At 35.9% G+C, this 19432-nt stretch overlaps 1 protein-coding gene across 1 annotated transcript in view; it reads left to right on the top strand.

The window, feature by feature from the left end:
* rprd2b (regulation of nuclear pre-mRNA domain containing 2b) overlaps positions 1 to 19432 on the top strand; it is a 39716-nt gene that overhangs the window by 18144 nt on the left and 2140 nt on the right. The window contains exons 2-9 of the mRNA XM_079624955.1: positions 11601 to 11730; positions 11813 to 12030; positions 16907 to 16959; positions 17059 to 17185; positions 17267 to 17442; positions 18383 to 18668; positions 18769 to 19068; positions 19192 to 19395. Of these exons, the coding sequence (XP_079481081.1) occupies positions 11601 to 11730; positions 11813 to 12030; positions 16907 to 16959; positions 17059 to 17185; positions 17267 to 17442; positions 18383 to 18668; positions 18769 to 19068; positions 19192 to 19395 (1494 nt within the window). The remainder of the gene's footprint in view (positions 1 to 11600; positions 11731 to 11812; positions 12031 to 16906; positions 16960 to 17058; positions 17186 to 17266; positions 17443 to 18382; positions 18669 to 18768; positions 19069 to 19191; positions 19396 to 19432) is intronic.

Below are 19432 nucleotides of genomic sequence, written 5' to 3'. Positions count from 1 at the left end.
CCACTGTTATAAGGGAAAAAGTTCAAGTGATCGCACCTTTTTAGCATTGCAGCCTGTTTATTATCAAAATAAAATAATTAACTTACCGGTAATTAACTTAATTTTTTTAAATAAAATAAATCACGACCCACTGTGGTGTTATGCCAAACACATGTGACGAATGATGTTTTACGTGGATCTTGGAACGCCAGTGAGGTACAAAGCATAGTTTACTAAGGTTAGTTTACCTAGTTTACTTTAAGTTTCGTATTCAAATCCATCGAGAATATGGAAACATTTGTATTCGTGCTGAATGACCGAGGAAGGCTTCGTGAGCTTTTCTCTTTCAGTTTCGTTTTAAATTCATTTGGTTTTGCTTGACGTTTATATAACTAGCCCTACTTTTTCATTTTTCATTCGTGCTCTGTTCTGAGTACCATAATTTTTTTTAAATTATTTGTTGTGAGGAGTGAGGGTAAATAAAAGAGCATATAGCTATGTTTATAGTGTTAATAATGTTTGTAAACATTTTACTTTTGGTATTTTACATTTAATATAATAATAAAATGCAACTTAAACGTGACACTTTTTTTCAATCAATTTTTTTAAATTTTATGTGTAGTGTATTTAACAATGCAGCAAACGTTTCCAACATATCTTTAAATAACTTTAAAATTTACTTGAATTACTTTTTAAACCGATAATATTAATCTGTCAAATTGTTTTACTGCAAGTTAACCAGTTAATTGTGAGCATTCCTAGTTTTAATAGTCTATCCAGTGATTTCATCTCCCACATTGTTGTGATGTCTTTTAACTTATTTTCATAAATTTTCTACTTAATCGGCTTAACGTAATGAATTAAATTAGGCCTACATTTGTAATAGAAATTTGATTGACAGTAGTAGTAAAAACATCTTTAAAGGCCCTAACAGTAACGATAACTACATTGGCATCCACATGACCGCACAATATCGTTGTGTTTAATATAAGTGTGAGCTGCAGTTTTGTCGTCTGCTGCATTAAATGCTTGAACTCTATCAGCAGGATTGATTCTGATTGGCTGATTCTGATCAACAGGAAATAATAATTTTGAAATTGATTCCAACAATATTGTTCACTCTGTCATTATCGTTATAGTTATGGTGTGTGGACTTTGCTATTCTTTTGAATTTAGATTATTTATTTATTTTTTTCAATTTCTTTATCATTGTCATAGTAATCGTCCTTGGTGTTTTTGGTAGTTACATTAAATAAGACTGTTATACATTTGTGATGCTTCACAACCAATGTTTCAATTAGTCCATTAATGAAAAACAACGACTGTTATACATGTACAGAATGAACATAAAATATACATGCATAGTGTTACATTTACAAGAAACAACTTAGTGACAGATCTTCATTCATCCCATTGGGAATACATGTGTTTAAAGGGATAGTTCACTTTGAAATAAATTTTTGATATGTTTTAGCTTACCTCAAGGGCATCCAAGATGTAGGTGTCTTTGTTTCCACAGTATTTTCAATTTTGATATTTTTAGGTCAAACCGTTGTTGTCTGACAGTCATATCATGCAGGTCTATGGTCACTGTCTCAAAGAGCATGCACAGAGTCCAAATTCAACAATTCCCCATTGTCCAAATTAAACAATTCCCCATCGTAAGTACAGATTGATGGCCTAAGACACGAAACGAGCGGTTTGTGTGAGAAAACGAATGGTATTTATATAGTTTTTACCTCTTGTAACACAGCCACGTCCATCTGATCTGAGGGCGCGGGCGCTTCCTTCTGTGTGACGTGTACGCAGACTGGTGCATAGAAGTATACACTAGATGTCGCCTTGGTGGAAGGCGACATCTAGTAAATACTGTGGAAACAAAGACACCTACAGTACATCTTGGATGCCCTTGAGGTAAGCTAAAACATATAAAAAAATTATTTCAAAGTGAACTATCCCTTTAAGCTAAAAATGTACCACGCCTCTCGCTGAAGGAGGCGGTTCTCACGGTCTCCCCCTCTTGGAACTCCAAGCCCATAAATTTGAGCATATTAACATCATGTCCCGCAGAGTTAAAATGCCTCGCGACTGATGATTTGTCATAATTTTTTTCTGATAGCACATTTGTGCTCAAAAATTCGAGTTTTTAGTTGTTGCTTCGTTTTACCCACATAGAACAACCCACAAGGACACGTCAGTAAATACACAATAAAAGTGGATAAACATGTGATTCTGCCCTTTACTTTGTATGTTCTGCCTGTTTTTGGATGTGTAAACATATTATCTGTGAGCATAAAATTACATGCCGCACAGTTCCAACACTTAACCCTTGTGTTATGTTGGATTTCTGTGTACACCCCTTATGGTTTGGGTCAAATTGACCCTAATTGGATTCAATACAATTCCTCAAAAATGACGCTATGAAAAACAACAAAGATTCAGGTACAAATTGTAAACTTTTAATATAAACATTTGTCAAACATTACAACAACAAAAAATATATGAACATATGATTTATGAAAATGTTTTTTAACCATTTTTTAAAACTGTTTTGTTTTGACAAAATTGTATTATTATTGATTAACAGTATACTGTTTTTTTTTACGTTTTCATTTTTTTTTTTTTTACATTTTATGCTTAGAACATCATAACTGATAAATTAAATGTAGCTGTATAATGAAAATAATGTTTACTTTTCCTAAGTTGGCTCAACTTTTGTTTTGTAGACTCATTTCATAAAGTCAAGAAGTTACTTCTGACATGATGAGCATGCACACAGCAAGTGTGTGTTTTCTGCATATGAATTTCTTGCACTTCACACACGGTGCTGGTTTTGCTCTCGCACTTGGCTGGGCACACCTCACATCACAAGTGCCCTGCCATACATAACATACATGTTTTTATTTTGTGTCTGTACAGTTTCTTTTGAATAGCTGTCTATGAGGGTCAAATTGACACTATTAGTAATAATATGAACGTATATTAATTTTGCTTGTATATGTCAAAACTAGGGCTGTCCGTTAAACGCGTTATTAACGGCGTCAATTTTTTTATCAAAGAGTGGACGAGAAGCGCAGAGCCGAGCCGCGTCTAGGACAACTGAGCGCGTCTAGCATATCGGACGCGCACTTTCTCAGTTTATGGCCAGCAATAAAAACGCTGAATGGCGCCGCCGGTGTGTGTACACTCATAGAGAATAATGTGTTAAAATTTTAAATACGAGCCGCGGCGCTTCTCGTCTGAACGTTTTGAGTGGATGAATGATGAGCGCGAGACGCCGAAATGGAGGCCAATAAAGATTCTGAATGGAAATTTTACTTTTAAAAAGTTGCCAAATGGTTCAATTGACAAGACCAAAGTAATCTGTGTGTTTTGTCGTTGTGAACTGAGCTATCATCGCAGCACGTCCAGTCTGAAATACCACTTGATAGTCAAGCACACACACAGCTGATGCGTTTCTACGCCCACTCGTCAATATCAGTAACGTTACCTCGTCAGTATTTCTGTCACCCTTTTATTGATGGACAGTGTTACATTGTGTGAGAGATTATTTGCTCCAAGTGAGAATGTTAGTGTGAAATTGAACACATATGCCAATGTTGTTTTCAATAATAATAAAAAACATTTGCACAAAGCAAGCCGATCCACTTTTCCATGTTGATAAGAGCATTAAAATGAGAAAAAAATAATGGGACAAAAAGAAATCAAGAGACATTTAGAATAGATAAAAATGTGCGATTAATCGCGAGTTAACTATGACATTAATGCGATTAATCGCGATTAAATATTTTAATCGTTTGACAGCCCTAGTCAAAACACATCAGGATGTTGAAACTTTGCATGCATGTTCATGATGATAAATGAGAAAAAGTCACAAAATATCAAAAAAAAAACCGAAGGTTTAATTTTATTTCAGGTAGCTTGAAAAAATAAATTATAGCTAATTTTTACAACCTGGCTGACAAAATATTTTTCTGTATTGAAATAAGTATGGACAAGCTAATTTTTTAGCTTCATAAGGTAGTAAAAAGCCACAATAACAAAATATAACCAATAAATGTTATTATTTTGGGTCGGTACAGTTGCCTTAGAGCGTTAAAATATGCGGGTCAAATTGACCCGCGAACATCACAAACGTAATAGTAATTTTGTTTGTATATGTCAAAACACATCAGCATGTTGAAACTTTGCATGCATGTTCATGATGATAAATGAGAAAAAGTCACAAAATATCAAGAAAAAAAACATAGGTTAACCAGTATTTCCAACAACTAGAAAATCGAAACGGGTCAAATTGACCCGCAACATAACACAAGGGTTAAAATTACCGTGTGGAATTTTAAAAGGGAAAAGACGACTGGGTAGATGCAGGGTGGTGCGAACGCACTAATCGATCTCTAAGATTGGGTGCTCGTTTAAAACAATTACGCGGCAGATCTTGGAAAGTGTGCCCTATGTACGGGTCGCTACTGAGAATGTGCCAATGGCGTTGCACAATGTTCTTTAAACTATTTGAAATCTGACCATAAGTCGATACAAAAGTAACTGAAGTGTTGTTAGAACTTTTCTGATCGATACGTTTGGTCATCAAATCAGCGCGCTGAAGACTGCGCCCACGCTCTAGACAATCACGCACTGTTACATGTATAACCCCAATATTTTAAATATTCTAATTATTCTGGCCAGCACTCTTAAAGTTTACGTTTAATCATTGAGTGAAGCCCGCTCCTATTCCCATTTTTAAAAAAAACAAGTCCAATTACATTATTTTGCGTGCATGAGGTGTTTTTAGAGCATTTTACGTTGTGAGAGGCGAATTACGACTAATTCAGAGAACCCAGAACAATAGGAACTAACAGAGACGTAAGTGTACGCTGAAATAAAGTCTCTCTCCTCAGAAAAATTAACTTTACTGTCCTGTCAATCTTTATAGTGCGCTGTATATCGCTTCACTATATAAAGCGCAAAAGAAACTACGAGCACGCAACGTCGTTTCGTTGTAAATTAGTAAATCACGAAATAAGTCAAATACCAATAAATGGTATCTAGTGTGTTACTGAGAAGGATTTGCATGCAGGTTTAATGTTCATTCTCTTCGCCAGGAGCAGTTTCAATGTTTCATTTTGTTAGTATTTTGTATTCAAGTGGTTCACATGGTAACTGTATTTTCCATAACCCCACTTTATTTTCACTTTGTGTTGTTTTGTATATTCTTATATGACTGTGGTGGCTCATAACATTGTTTTAACAAAAATTAGTTTGGGACTGCTACAGGCCTGCTGTTTAGTTATCATTACTCATGTTCTTACAATGTATGTGTATGTTAAGTAAAGAAGGGACAGTACTTGTGTGTGTCTCACAACAATTTTTGTATTATATAAAAAAATGTTATTGTAAAATATGTATTATAATAGGTATATATAATACCATGACCATAGGAAAATGTGGGTCCCATGGCCAGAACCACTGGTATAAAGCAATTTAAAACATAATTCAATGTAAATTGTGATAATCGTAATTAATAATCGCAATTACAATTTCAAGGGAATAATCGACAATTATGATTTTTGGCATAATCGTGCAGCCCTACTTCTGTCCACAAATATTTGAGTCATATCTGTTTATTAGAGTGAAATCCACTTGTCTTTAAAGTGTGTTGATATTAGCACTGGGCAGGTGGTATAGTTTGACACAGTGTTGTATAGTGCCTATTTCTCTTCTGTAGATTCCCAGGCAGAAACCCTCCATAACTCTCAGCCATAGACAAGGTCCATTTAGGATTATGTGCCTAAAGCCCAACATATACATATGCTTTACTTTTTAGTCTGTGTACTGATTTTTCATGCTGCTAAGTACACTGCAAAGTTTCTGGATTGACAACAGTATCCTGTGTGGTATCGGTTGTATCGGAGCAGTACGAGTACATTGGTATCGGTGCATCCCTGTTGGAATACTTTGTGTTTATTTGCCTGGGTTGTAGCACATCAGTTTACTGGTGTTCATTCATTCAAACGTTCTCCTCCTTTCGAGTGAAGTAAAAACATATGGCCCAGAGCTATATTGATACCACAACCAGTGAGCACAAGCCGAGCAGACAGTGAGCCTATTTTACAGAAGGACATGTTAGGGATCAGATTACACGCAGCATGAGTTATCAAATAGCATGCCTTTGACTAAAGGCTTCATTAGTGTCAGATGACTTCCCCTTCACAACTGTTTGTCCTTTATCATAAAGTGTAAGACTTTTCTAACGAGAGTTAAGCTCAGCTTTCCACACCAAATAGCATGGGCTTCTCCAGGGCCAGACTCTCAGGACAGAACTATAACACTGACTCTTTGTAAAGTTTAACTACATTTGGTTTCTTCCCTTAATGGTTGATTTAAAAAAATGCTACTGAGTATTAAGGCCCCGATTTAGCAAAAGTTATTATTCGTTCTTCGATTGGTGGTAAAAAGAAGTTTGAACTACAGTCAAGTCACGTCATATTTATGTACAGTCAAAAACTGCTAAGGGGTTATTAAATGTAACAAATCATGTCTTTTATTGGAAAATCAAACTGATCATTTTCCTAATCTTTTAGGAGTGTGGGTTTTCTACTTCTCGTAAATGCTACGGTATATTGTGCATGTTATTTGATCTAATGCACAGATCATTACATTTATTCCCCTACTGTTTATGGTCAATTAAGTCATAACTGACTGTTTAAGCGAATACTCATTCGATATTTCCAAACAGATTAATTGTTTTAAAAGGGTGTGCACATTTATGCAACCAGGTAATTAGGGCGGTTTAATTTTTTTCTTAAAAGTCTGTTTGTCATTCATTTTGTTGGTTTCAGTATAGACTTGATTTTCTTTATTTTTACATCTCAAAAAGTTGTAACAGTGGTGTGTAGACATTTTATTCCCACTGTATTTGTTTTTGCAGGGTCCCCGCGGATCCTTAAAAAGTATTAAAAAGTCTTAAATTCGATATTTAAAATTTAAGGCCTTAAAAAGTCTTAAATTCTTATTTTTACTTATGAAAAGTCTTATTTTTACCTATGAAAGGTCTTAAATTTTAGATGACACTTTGACGACGTATCTAAATGCTTTCCAAATGAAAACTATCTAATTAGCGTAGGCTACGTATTATTTTTATTATTCTATCTTTGTGGATTTGCTTGTTCACGTGACAATTCGCGTCATTTACGGCAGCGTATTAGCCTGCGTCTGTCTCCTGCACGCGAGAGGAGAGGATAAGAGAACGAGTAAATGTCAGTTCAATAGTAAGTTCATTCTTTGTGCTTAGGATTGTCTATGAACTATGATGATATTGTAATCATTGTTTTAACTAGCCTACGCACGAGGCATCGCAAGTTCGAGCCGACATCGCGTTTGTCTCTCATGCTTGCTTTCACTGCGTGATGTGTCAGTGCAGTTATGTCCCCAAATGAGTTTTTGTCTTATTATATTTATATCATGTTATGTTGTTATATTAGAATATCACGAGCAAGAGTGCCGTTTTCCTGTGCACAATTGCAAATGTGCGATTTATTTTATACAACAGTTAAATTAACAATGTGTGTTACTTTTTATATTGTCAATACTGTTTGTTTCCCCATTTATTTCGCCGACGAGAACTTCATAATGAAACTGTAGTCCAACAGACAGCGATTCTATTTTAAAAACTGAAATCCGCGTTTTGAACGAATCATTTGATTCAATGAATGAATCGGCCGTTTGAACAAATTGGTTGAATAAAACTCCAACAACTCGCTTATTAAGACAGTGACTTGCCGCCACCTACTGGCGGGTTTAGTTGCATATTTAAAGTACCCTTTAATTAAAATGTTAAAATTATAAATAATTTCATATTTAAATATTGAATAGCTTTATTTATGCAATTGCAAATTAAGTGTAAATATAGTAATGCCAGTTCGGATGCCGCTTTTCTGTGTCACCTCTGCACTGCAAGGATGATTTTGGTACGGTCTTATTCTAATAGAATTGAATTTGACATAAAAGGTGATGCATACCTCTAAATACGTTTAGAAATAATTTCCATATTTAGGTGAAAATGGCCCTGGAAATCAATTTAAGGTGGCAAATATTGCCCCTTAATAATTTTTTTTATTTCAGTCACTACTGTGAACTGACCACTGCATAGATAGAATATGTTAAATATGAATATCTTTTTGAGTCTGCTGTCAACAACAGGCCTAAACCAGCCATGGTACCAGTACAAAATCAGTAAAATATCATTGAATTATTATCAACAAAACTTTTAAAATATCTAGATATATTTTTGTTAATATTGCAAACCCCTAATGTACGGTATTAATTTTGATTTCTTCAGGTCTTAAAAAGGTCTTAAAAAGCCTTAAATTTGACTTTAAAAAATGTGCAGATACCCTGTTTTGTTGTGAAAATTTAATTTTGTGTTGGATTCACTGCTAGTTTTCATTTTCATTAACAATTAGGGCCCCACAATATATCGCTTTAGCATTTAACCGGATGTGCGATGTCAATTATAGGGATCGTAGTTGTTCCGTGATCCGTACTGGCCAGCTGCCAGTATTATGCCTGTATATTTAATTTATACAGTGAAGACAGTGTTTTTTTACATTGGAAAAATAAAAAATAAAACATTTTTTTACATTTCTCTGTACCTGAATACAGTTAAATTTACCTGAAAAACAACGCACTGTTTATTTAATTTCTATCTTTTTTCTATTGTATTTATCTCTGCTTGTAATTTGTTTGTTTTCTGTGCGGATGCCCTTCCCTACAAAATCACCCCAGATAGAGCTATTTATTGAAAATATGCAATATTTAGTTTTTTTCCAATATTGTGCAGCCCTTTTAACAATCATAATCCTGTTGCATAACTGTGAACAAAAGCCTTCACCAAATACTTTTATGTATATCACAATGTTACTGAACTATTGTCCTGGTCTGGAAAACATCTCTGGTCAGTTTCATAATGAATGTTGTTATAAATGATCAAAATAGTTGTTTATTAGATGTCCATAAGGTGATCAGCCAGGGCTGCTGCTGTTTAATGCAACTTGTTGGATTAATTGAAAATATTATTCATGTCTAATATCCTGACCTGTGTCATGTATCAAGTAAAAGTGACCATATATAAGCTTGTGTACCATAAGACTACTTGTTCTTTTATTTACAAATTACAATTGCATATTTTGAGAGAAATTATCTCTTTCTCAGCAAATGCACATTTGTCAACATCGTGATGTCTGTCAGCCATCGTCCCAACACTATTCTGAACAAACAACTAAACAATCTGTAATTAATTTGACGCAGTTCAAATGAGTAGCGCGGGTTCGTTCAACTTTTGATGCATATCAAACATTTATTGAACTCGTGTTATCAAGGAAAATTATATATTGTTTTATCGCCGACCCTAGCCCAGTGCTTTAAGTTTTTCAGGTGGGCTGACATTAAATCTATTTAACAGTACCATTCAAGAAAGAAACAGTACAGAAACTGAATAATCAAATGTAAAACTAATACTCTGCATAGTTTCACATGAATTACATCTACATTGATTCATATTAAAGGTACAAAAGTTATTCTGTCAACATCGGTGAGTTATTTTTATCTTTTTCTTTAGTTTTTTGAAAGACAGCAGCAGGTTTACTGTATTAGGCTGCTATCACTTTAAGACCTAATGCACATATCCTATTGACACACATTTGATTTATTTCCCAACTGTTTACATTCACTTAAGACAAAAAACTGCCTGTGTTTACATGAATACTCACCAAGACAGGCATTTTGACATCGCACACTGTCTGAAAGGCGGCTTTCTGAGCATGCGCTTCAAGTGTGTCAGACAGCACGAGTCGCAATGAGTTTTTTCCTGCAGCTTATTGCGCTTAAAGGAACACTCCACTTTTTTTGGAAATAGGCTCATTTTCCAACTCCCCTAGAGTTAAACAGTTGAGTTTTACCGTTTTCGAATCCATTCAGCCGATCTCCGGGTCTGGCGGCAGCACATTTAGCATAGCTTAGCATAGATCATTGAATCTGATTAGACCGTTAGCATCTCTCTCAAAAACATGACCAAAGAGTTTCGATATTTTTCCTATTTAAAACTTGACTCTTCTGTAGTTACATCGTGTACTAAGACTGACAGAAAATTAAGTTGCGATTTTCTAGGCCAATATGACTAGGAACTACACTCTCATTCATGTGTAATAATCAAGGAACTGCTGCCGTACCAGCAGCGCAATGATATTACAAACTTAGTGCCGGTCATGTTGGAAGTTACCTAGCTGGGGACAATTTTCAGGCGCTGTGTAATATCATTGTTATTCACTCCGTCTAGTGTGTTATGGAAAAAGCATCATTCACAACATGACTTTCTTACATTCTGACTAGCATGTAACTTAGGTCAGGTTAACGTGTCATTTTTGCCTAGATGTTATGTTTATGTTGTGTATTTGTGATTAATCTCGTATGTAGGCCTATATGCTTTTGGTTGAACAAAGCATGTTATTTTACTGGTTCATTCACTGCTCCGTGTCCGTTCATGTAGCTCAAGTGGTTCAGTTCTGAGTCTGACTAACTATTTTAGATTGACTTATATGAAACATTTAAAAAGTTTCTTCTTCAAAAAGCATTTAGTTCATTGGTAATATCGTGCAGTGTTGTTTTTTAAAGCATATTTTTTTCAATTGTGGATTGTAACTTATCCAGTTACCGAAACCCATGTGTTTTGATGGCGCATAAAATGCGAGACCACTCCAACATTGGTTGTTATCTTCATTATTGAATGGATTCTCAGCACTTGTGAAACTATGAAACTTATTGTTTAACAGTCAAAAAGACTGATATTTGATATTTGGATCCAGGCATACGTACGACATATTCACTTAGAGTAGCAGCTCGGGCACTGTGTGACACTGGTGCATTTGTCTTATTCAGGGCAGATTCACTTCAGCTGCTCTCTTTCGGCACCATATACAGAAACAGGATAAATATGGCTGTAGTAGAGATGTTGTTGAAATTTTGGTTGCACTTAGTTTGTAAAAAGTATACAGTAGCAAAGTACTTGCAAATAATTTGCAATCTATTAGTTTATAGTTAAGTCTCATCAGAAAATTTGGACTAAACTGCTCAATTCATATGGATTCGTTTTACGATCTAAAGTGTTTACACTTTAGTGGTTGTTGCGTAGCTGTCAACGGAGGGACAGAAAGCGCAGATTTCATTAAAAAAGATCTTCATTTTTATTTCAGAAGATTAACGAAAGTCTTACGGGTTTGAAACGTCATAAAGGTTGAGTAATGAAAGAGTTTTCTCTTTAACGAAGCTCTTTACATATGAGCTAATTAATTCAACAATAATAATTGTGTTAATTACAGTGACAATGAATGAAGAACTCACTATTTGTTATAGCCTATACATATATTAACAATGTAGAGACTACAATATATAAACTATTAATTAACTATAAACTAATATTTTGCAAATGATTTATGAGTATTTACTGTATACTGTTACAAATTTTTTTGTTAATTTCTTACATATACTCCTCCTTTCTCTTTCTATTATGTTAGTGTTGCAGACTAATAACAAATATTTTCTCCATTTTCCTTTTGTTCTTTCTGCAGCGGATGCCAGTCACAGGCTAAATCTCTTCTACGTGGCTAATGATGTCATTCAGAACTGCAAAAGGAAGAACGCTATCATTTACCGAACCTCCTTCGCTGACGTGCTGCCGGACGCTGCCCTGCTGGTCAAGTTAGTAAATCGTGTGTTTGTGTGTTTTTGAGTGTGATTCGTACAGAAGCACGTTCTCTGCTGACTCGATGTGTGCTTGTAGGGACGCTAAAGTGTGTAAGTCAGTGGACAGGATCTTCACTATTTGGCAAGAGAGGAACGTTTATCCTGAGGAGCTGATCACTGAGCTGAAAGCCAGTCTGCAGAAGAAAGAAAAGGACAAAGAGAAAGAAAAGGAAAAAGAGAAAGAGAAAGAAAAGGAAAAAGAAAAGGAAAAGGAAAAGGAAAAGGAGAAAGTGAAAGAGCAACCCCCTCCTCCTGGTAAGTTTTTGAGCTGTTTGCATCAAGTTTCGATGCTGGACTGAAGTCTAGTGCAGAGGTTTTTAACCTTCTTAAGCCGCGTTTCCACCGAAATTACCCGGAACAATTTGTCCCAGGAACTTTTTTCCCAGGAACTTTTTTTGCCCCAGACCGGTTGCTTTCTGCGTTTACACCGCGGTCTAAAGTACCGGGAAGATTATAAACTGCGCGCGTCTGCTCCTCCCAGTCTGCGACGCACAGTAATCAGTTTTGAGCGCCACATTTATAATAAGTATGGAGGAGATTAAAATTGTGCTGCAGTTGTGTTTGTGATGTATTGCGGACATGAATATGAGATGGCTGGGATGAACGCGCAGAAAATTTCCTGTTACACAAATACGTAACCTCGTCGTCGGTCCAGCTGTGTTTTAAAAAAAAAAAAATTAAATTCCATATTTGCAGACAGACAACTCTCGCGCATGAAGCCACGAACCGCAATAGATTTTTTAAAATGCCGGTTAAAATAGAATGCTGCGTGGAGTCATCCAGTCAAAATGCGGCGTGAACACAACCAATCAGCATGTTCAGCGCACAAGTACCACCCCCGAAAGTTCCTGAACTTTGAAAAAGTACTACCTCGCCAGCAGGGACTTTCTGAGGGGGAAATATTTACCCGGAACTTCATTTAGACCCTGGTTCCTGCGGTGTAAACACACCGAGTACCACCCCAAAGTTCCTAGTTCCTGGGGAAAGTTCCCGCGGTGGAAACGCGGCTTTAGAGACCCCAAATATAATTATCCTCTTGAGGGGACCCTCTTTCTAAAAAGAATAAAGACAACTTAATTATAAAATTTGGGTTGTCAATAGATAAAACATTTTAATTGTGATTAATCGCACACTTATTGTGAAATTAGGCACACCATAAATATATATCATATATCAAGAACAAGAAGTAGCAGCAATAACAATATCAAAGTAATAAATACAAATAATGTCAATAAACCAAAAAAGAGGAAAGCATGTACAAACATGACTACTGTAAAAATAATAAGAAAAAAAATGCTAGAATTAAATGCAGACAGTAATCATGAAGGATACGCTATTCTGAATAAGTGGGTTTTGAGTTTGACTTTAAATTGACCCTTCGCAGGGAGCTTGATTGACAGGTGATCTGACCAATCATACTTCGCCATCCGCCATTTTGTCCGACAAAGCAGTCAGGAGAGTTAGTAGATTAAATGAACTAGATGCTATAAATGAACTAGAAGGAAGAGATGATCGGTTCACAAGCAGCTTTAACCCTCAGGGGTCTGAGGTGTTTTCTGGGTCCTGGAGGTGTTCTGACATGCTCTAACATTTGTGCTTATTTCTGTTACTTGTGACATTTTCATGACTAAAGTATTATTACACTGCATTCAGCACAAACTCTGCTACAATAATATGTCAGCAGCATGTATGTAAAAGTTTGTAGTTTTGAGATAATAACATTTATGCGTGGTTTGTGAAAATGACCAAAAAAAAAGTCACTGAAATAATGTCATGAAAGACAAACTAATTATTTCGTCGCAAGGCTTTTGAAAATTGTATCACGTAGCCTAGAATATTTGCTCCAAAACTATGTGAAAATCATCCTGAATACTCATTCAGATAAGACAATATATTGATTTAAAATTTGTATGACATGTTTTGTGTAAGAAAGCTTTATGCGAGGAGGCGTTAACCACCATGAATATTGAGTGTTTCACACCTGAGAGAGACAAAGAGCCTCCCATAATGGCCCTATTAGGAGCTCTCAGGCACTATCATTACATTACCTTGCACAAAGAATGAGGAGATTTAAAAAAAAATGGCTTTTTGATTGTTTGAATTTATTTACAACACAACATCATCCAAAGATACACAACAAATGGCAAAAAGCACATTATTTAACACACTGAACTAAAGACAGAGACTTAACCAGTCACACACCTTTCCTTTCCTGAAACATAGTGCATACCTGTCATTTCCAAGGTGTTTGATTTTTCACTTTACCTCCTCATGCTCATGTTGAAGTCAGCAGGACGGGTAGCTACCTAAAAAATATATATATATATAAAAAAGCTGTGAGCATGCTGATATCAAGAAGAAACCAGGGCTGCATGATTGTGGGAATACATTTTAGATTTCTGGTGAAAATTCCTTTTTAAAATTTACAAAATACACACACACACACACACACACACACACATATATATATATATATATATATATATATATACACATATATATATATTTGTTGTGCCTTGTAGGCATATACCTGCACTGCAAAAAATGATTTTCTTACTTAGTATTTTTGTTTTGTTTCCAGTCCAAATATCTAAAAATTATTAAATCAAGAAGCATTTACTAGAGAAGTAAAATGACATAAGAAATTCTATTTTGTTTTAAGATAAAAATAAAGTAATTTAAGTAATTTTTGCTTAAAACGAGCAAAATTATCTGCCAATGGGGTAAGCAAAAAAATCTGAATTCGAATAGAAAACAAGAAAAAAAATCTTAATTCAAATGGAAACCAAGAATTTTTTGCTTACCCCATTGGCAGATAATTTTGCTCGTTTTAAGCAAAAATTACTTAAATTACTTTCTTTTTATCTTAAAACAAAATAGAATTTCTTATGTCATTTTACTTCTCTAGTAAACACTTATTGGTTTAAGAATTTTTAGATATTTGGACTGGAAACAAAACAAAAATACTAACTAAGAAAGTATTTTTTGCAGCAGGGCTGAATCAAATAATAAGAACAGTATAGCAGGCATAGTTAAAAAGGAACACTTCAGTAACACTACACTAGAGAAAAACATATTGATTATCATATGTTACTTCAAATGTTTACATCGATATGACGTTATGAAATGAGATTGGAGTAAAATCATGGTTTGCTTTTCAAACGCACGTCGCGCGACTGCGTTTTCAAACTCTCACAGCGCGTGCAGGGGACATTCACTGAAGCATCGAGCAACAGTTCAATGGCAATATGAAGTTTATGCAACAATAACACTAACTAATATAATTCAGGATTATTTCTTACCTTAAAATCGTTCTTGTCTTCAAATCGCGATCTTCTTCTTCAGATGTAAACCCTATAATCTCACAGCATGTCTTCCAAACTCGACGACTGCAGAGGACTGATAAAGTTTGCCGCTTTGTTGTTGAGGTAATGGGGGCGTTCGCGCGACACATGGACGATTTGCATCTCTATATGTTTTGCGCGTGTGGGTGTGGTCACATTAAAACTAATGAGGAAGGGTTAGAGAAACTGAATATCTTGTTGGTTTTATACAAATTACTTAAACAGAGAATATTTGTTTTCGTTTTGAATCAGATAATTTAAAACTACACACTTAAATGATTATAAATATATAGAGCTCACAAATGTGTGACAAGTATTCGCTGAGTTTTTTTAAATGTTTAGAGACGTGCTCAAGAAAAAAAAGTTCACGAGACGGAGAGGCAGAAAGCACACCCTGTTTAATTTCTTTATTTTACAAAAGCACAACGTTTTGTTTTGATTGTAAGTGGACACATACAAAAGTAGACATCTCACAGATTCTTTTTTCATTTTTATTAAGTCTGTATGACCACAAATGACGGAGTATTTTAAGTTTATTCAGCTGCTATGTGAAAAAAAACGCGCAAATCACGCCGGCGTGATTGCCGACCCCAGGGGGTTAACTGAGGCTCTACAGCGATCTATCAGACACATTAAAGAGCCACAAAACGGTATTTATTTAAATTGCTTTAAAAAAATGACCAAATTTGAAAGGTGGGACTTTGTAATATGTTTAATATCAAAAGTAACCTGGTCTGTCCTGTCTGTCAGCGTGTTGTCAGTCTCCTCTCTGCTCCGTGATGTATTTTTCACTGCGTGAGAGCGGCGTAGCTTGTCGGACATAGCAAAAGTAAAAAAAGGCCCTAAACCAACCGCCTGGACCCGACTGCATATGCCTTCTACATTACATGGATTCAATCAGAATTGCTAAACACAGTAACATACACATGACAAATCAAAACATTATCCTGAATGTGTGTGGAAACAATGTACTGAATTGTCTGTGCATAAATACAATGTGCGTTCAGTGCGTCGAGAGAGCACATGCACTGTATCCGTAGATCAATATTACGGACTTAAGGACTCATCTCTGACTTAGCGCTATTTTGAATTGATTGTTTGAATTAATTTGCTTACTGGATAATTGGATATCATCCAGTGGGTGAAAACATTCCCAGATTTTAGTGGCTTAAAATAACCAGATTTTGCTTCTCTGTTTGTGATCAGATCAAAGGGTTAGAATAGAAATTTACGCCTACCAGGTTTACCTGCTTCAAAAATGTATTTGCATTAAATTATTTTAATGCTTTAAGGAATATTAATTAATCGAATGCGTTAACGCTAACGTTGACAGCCTTATATATATATATATATATATAATATTTATATATATATATAAATTTTTTTGAAATTTCTGTCCTGTATTAAGTTGAAATCTTGTATAGTTCTGTAAATTGTATATCTTGTATTGTTTACCTTGTGTATAATAATAAAACTTTATTTTATTAAACATATATATATAATTGGTCTGTATTTGTCATTGTCCTAAATCCATAAATGACTAAAATTACCTTCAGTATTTGACATTAAAACATTTTTTTTTTATGGAAATTAATTTAACAAATGTACTTACTGCAATATTCTCAAACACTGATTGCAATATGTTTGTGGAGAAAACTTTGTGGCTGAATATAAATGAAGAGTGCATACATTAACAAATAGCTATCCAATGATTCAGAATGAAAGTGTTAAAAATATATAATTTTTTTTTAAATAACTTGACCATGTGTTTTCCCCCCTTTCTGCAGCCCCAGTCAACGCCAAAACTGCTCTGAAATCTAAAATTGTTGCAGAGTTTGTAGTAAGTCATGATCTGTCTTTAAGTTTATTAGAACTTTTCCTGCCTCTTTATCTGTTTAATTATTAGAACTAATAATTAATGTATTTTTCTCTTTGTCAGCCGCATGATTTTGTAGAGCGGTTAATGTCATACAAGCGCACTCTGGACGAGAGTGATTTGAGAGAGAAGCAGTTAACTGCTCTCAGAGTGGACGTCTGCAGCACTGAGGCCCTCAAGAGGTTAAAAGGTAATGAAATGCTTCCCAAAAACTGCACTATATAACTGGAAAAATAGGCTTTTCAAATTCTCTCTCTCCTTACATCCTCAGATAAAGCAGGAGGGAATAAATTCTCAAAGGACTTTGAGGAGGGAGGTACAAAGCTGCAGGAATTTGTGACATTCCTGGAGGGCCAGATGAAGGCAGGACCCCCGCTGCTGGAGGCTCTGGGAAATGCAGACATTTTTTATGAGATGCAGTACAAAGAGGTCAAAATTGTTGCCAATGTGAGTCGACAACTCTATATTAGATTTGTTTACATTCGTGTGGACACGCTTGCTTTGGCAAACACCACTTATTACTAGGGTTGGGAATCGTAAGAATTTTTCCGGTTCCGTCTATTAATATTACCAACTATTACTATAGTTGTTTAATTAAAATTATTAAACAACTATAGTAATAGTATTAAGAAAAAAATGCACAATACTCAACTCAAACAAGCCTTTTTGTATTTATTTCTTATACTTGTCAAATGAGTTTAACAGACTGGTAATGTGAACAAATTCAACATATTATTTAGCAATTTTTGCAAAAATAGTAAATTTTTCTGAAGGATAAATCAACATTTCTGAAATCACTGGGAGAATTTGCAACCTCTCCTGCCTTATTGCATCTCCAGCAGTGGAAAACCCACAGAAATATTGGTAACTGTGAAAGTGAAGCTTAATACCTATATTGACAACTGCTCTCTCTAGGTTGGTGACAGCGCAAACAGATTTGAATATTCTGGTGTGGTTGTTTTCAATGTTTTTGTCATTTAGGAATAAGATTGCGTGGGTGTTTGAATCGAGATTTTTTTCAAGATTAATCGTGCAGCTCTACTGTCTTATGCTCTCTCTCTGCATTGATATCTGAAGCGCCAGGGCTTTTCAGTGCACAAATCGCACCAGAACCGTTTTCGGAAACCGAAACTTAGGAATTTCGCACGGTTCCTGTATTTCTCAAAAAACACTACCGGTTCTGGATAAGACCCTACTTATTACCCAAATATATTTGAGAAGAATTGAATGTGCTCTCTGAAGTTCTGCTCATCAACCAAGGGGGCATGGCTAGTGCCTGATGCCAGTGACAAAATGCCAAATATTGGCCTATTGATGTACCAACAAACAATTTATATCATGTATCCTCATATTGTGCTTTTCTTAAACCCCTCACCACTTCTTATAGGCTTATGAAGCTTTTGCCAATCGCGTGTGTAGTCTGAAGCGGAAGCTGGATGCTCTGAAGGCCACACTGCCCTGTCTGGATGACTCTCCCATCCCGTCCCCCTCTGAGGATGCCCCGTCCCCCACTGGCTCAGAGTCGCCCTTCCATGGCATGAGTTCCAGGAAGAATACAGGCACTGGGGATGGAAATGGGGGAAGAGGATTGGAGCAACAGAAGGACAACAGAGATATTGAGGACATGGACATGTCTGAGGAAGAGGAAACAACAGCAAATTCTGGAATCGTTGGTGAGAGAAAGCAGAGATGAGGGGAACACAGTAATGTTAGTATGCTATGTAACATCACAAATGTACTGTTTAACTGATATAGTTGTGCTTTGTCCTCTAGTTGATGAGAGGAAAGAAAAGTCAAGTCTTCCATCTGTGTCCAAGATGACAAATGCCTCTGCAACAAAAGGCTCCCAGATCACTGCTTCTAAACCATCCCAGATATTACCAACTCCCACAAAGACAGTGTCTGTGTCATCAACCAATCAAACACCTCCTGCAAACACCTCACCCTTGACCACCACACCTGTAGCAGCCCCTATCGTTAGCCCCTCCCCCCTGCCGGTGAACTTGGCCAATGTGGATCTGGGCAAGATCAGCTCCATTCTGAGCTCTCTCTCTAATGCAATGAAAACCACTGGTGAGTTTTCCTTTTGCAGGACAGGCTCCAGAAGTAAAAATTTATAAAACTGAAAGAGTTTGAGAAGACTTTGTTCATTATAGCTCCTTTCATGACAGTGTTTTCTTCTTTCTCAACACCCAGGTGTCAGTCCTGTGTCCCGTCCTTCCCCTGGCACACCTACCACACCATCCAGCCACGCCTCCTCCTCCAAACCCCCTCCTTTAACCCCTGGCAGCCTTCCCTCATCCAATCCTCTGGCCAACATCCTGTCCAAAGTAGATTTCTCCCCTGAGAGCATCCTGAATGTACTCACCAAAACACAGACTCACAGTCCCAAGCTGCAGGGTAGGACACAATACACCATTTATTTCTAATCTGTTTA

This window comes from Phoxinus phoxinus (assembly GCF_949152265.1).
Source record: "Phoxinus phoxinus genome assembly, chromosome: 10".
NCBI classification, from domain to species: Eukaryota; Metazoa; Chordata; class Actinopteri; order Cypriniformes; family Leuciscidae; genus Phoxinus; species Phoxinus phoxinus.
Note: the sequence above shows the minus strand (reverse complement) of the source record. Positions and strands in the feature narration are given on the sequence as shown.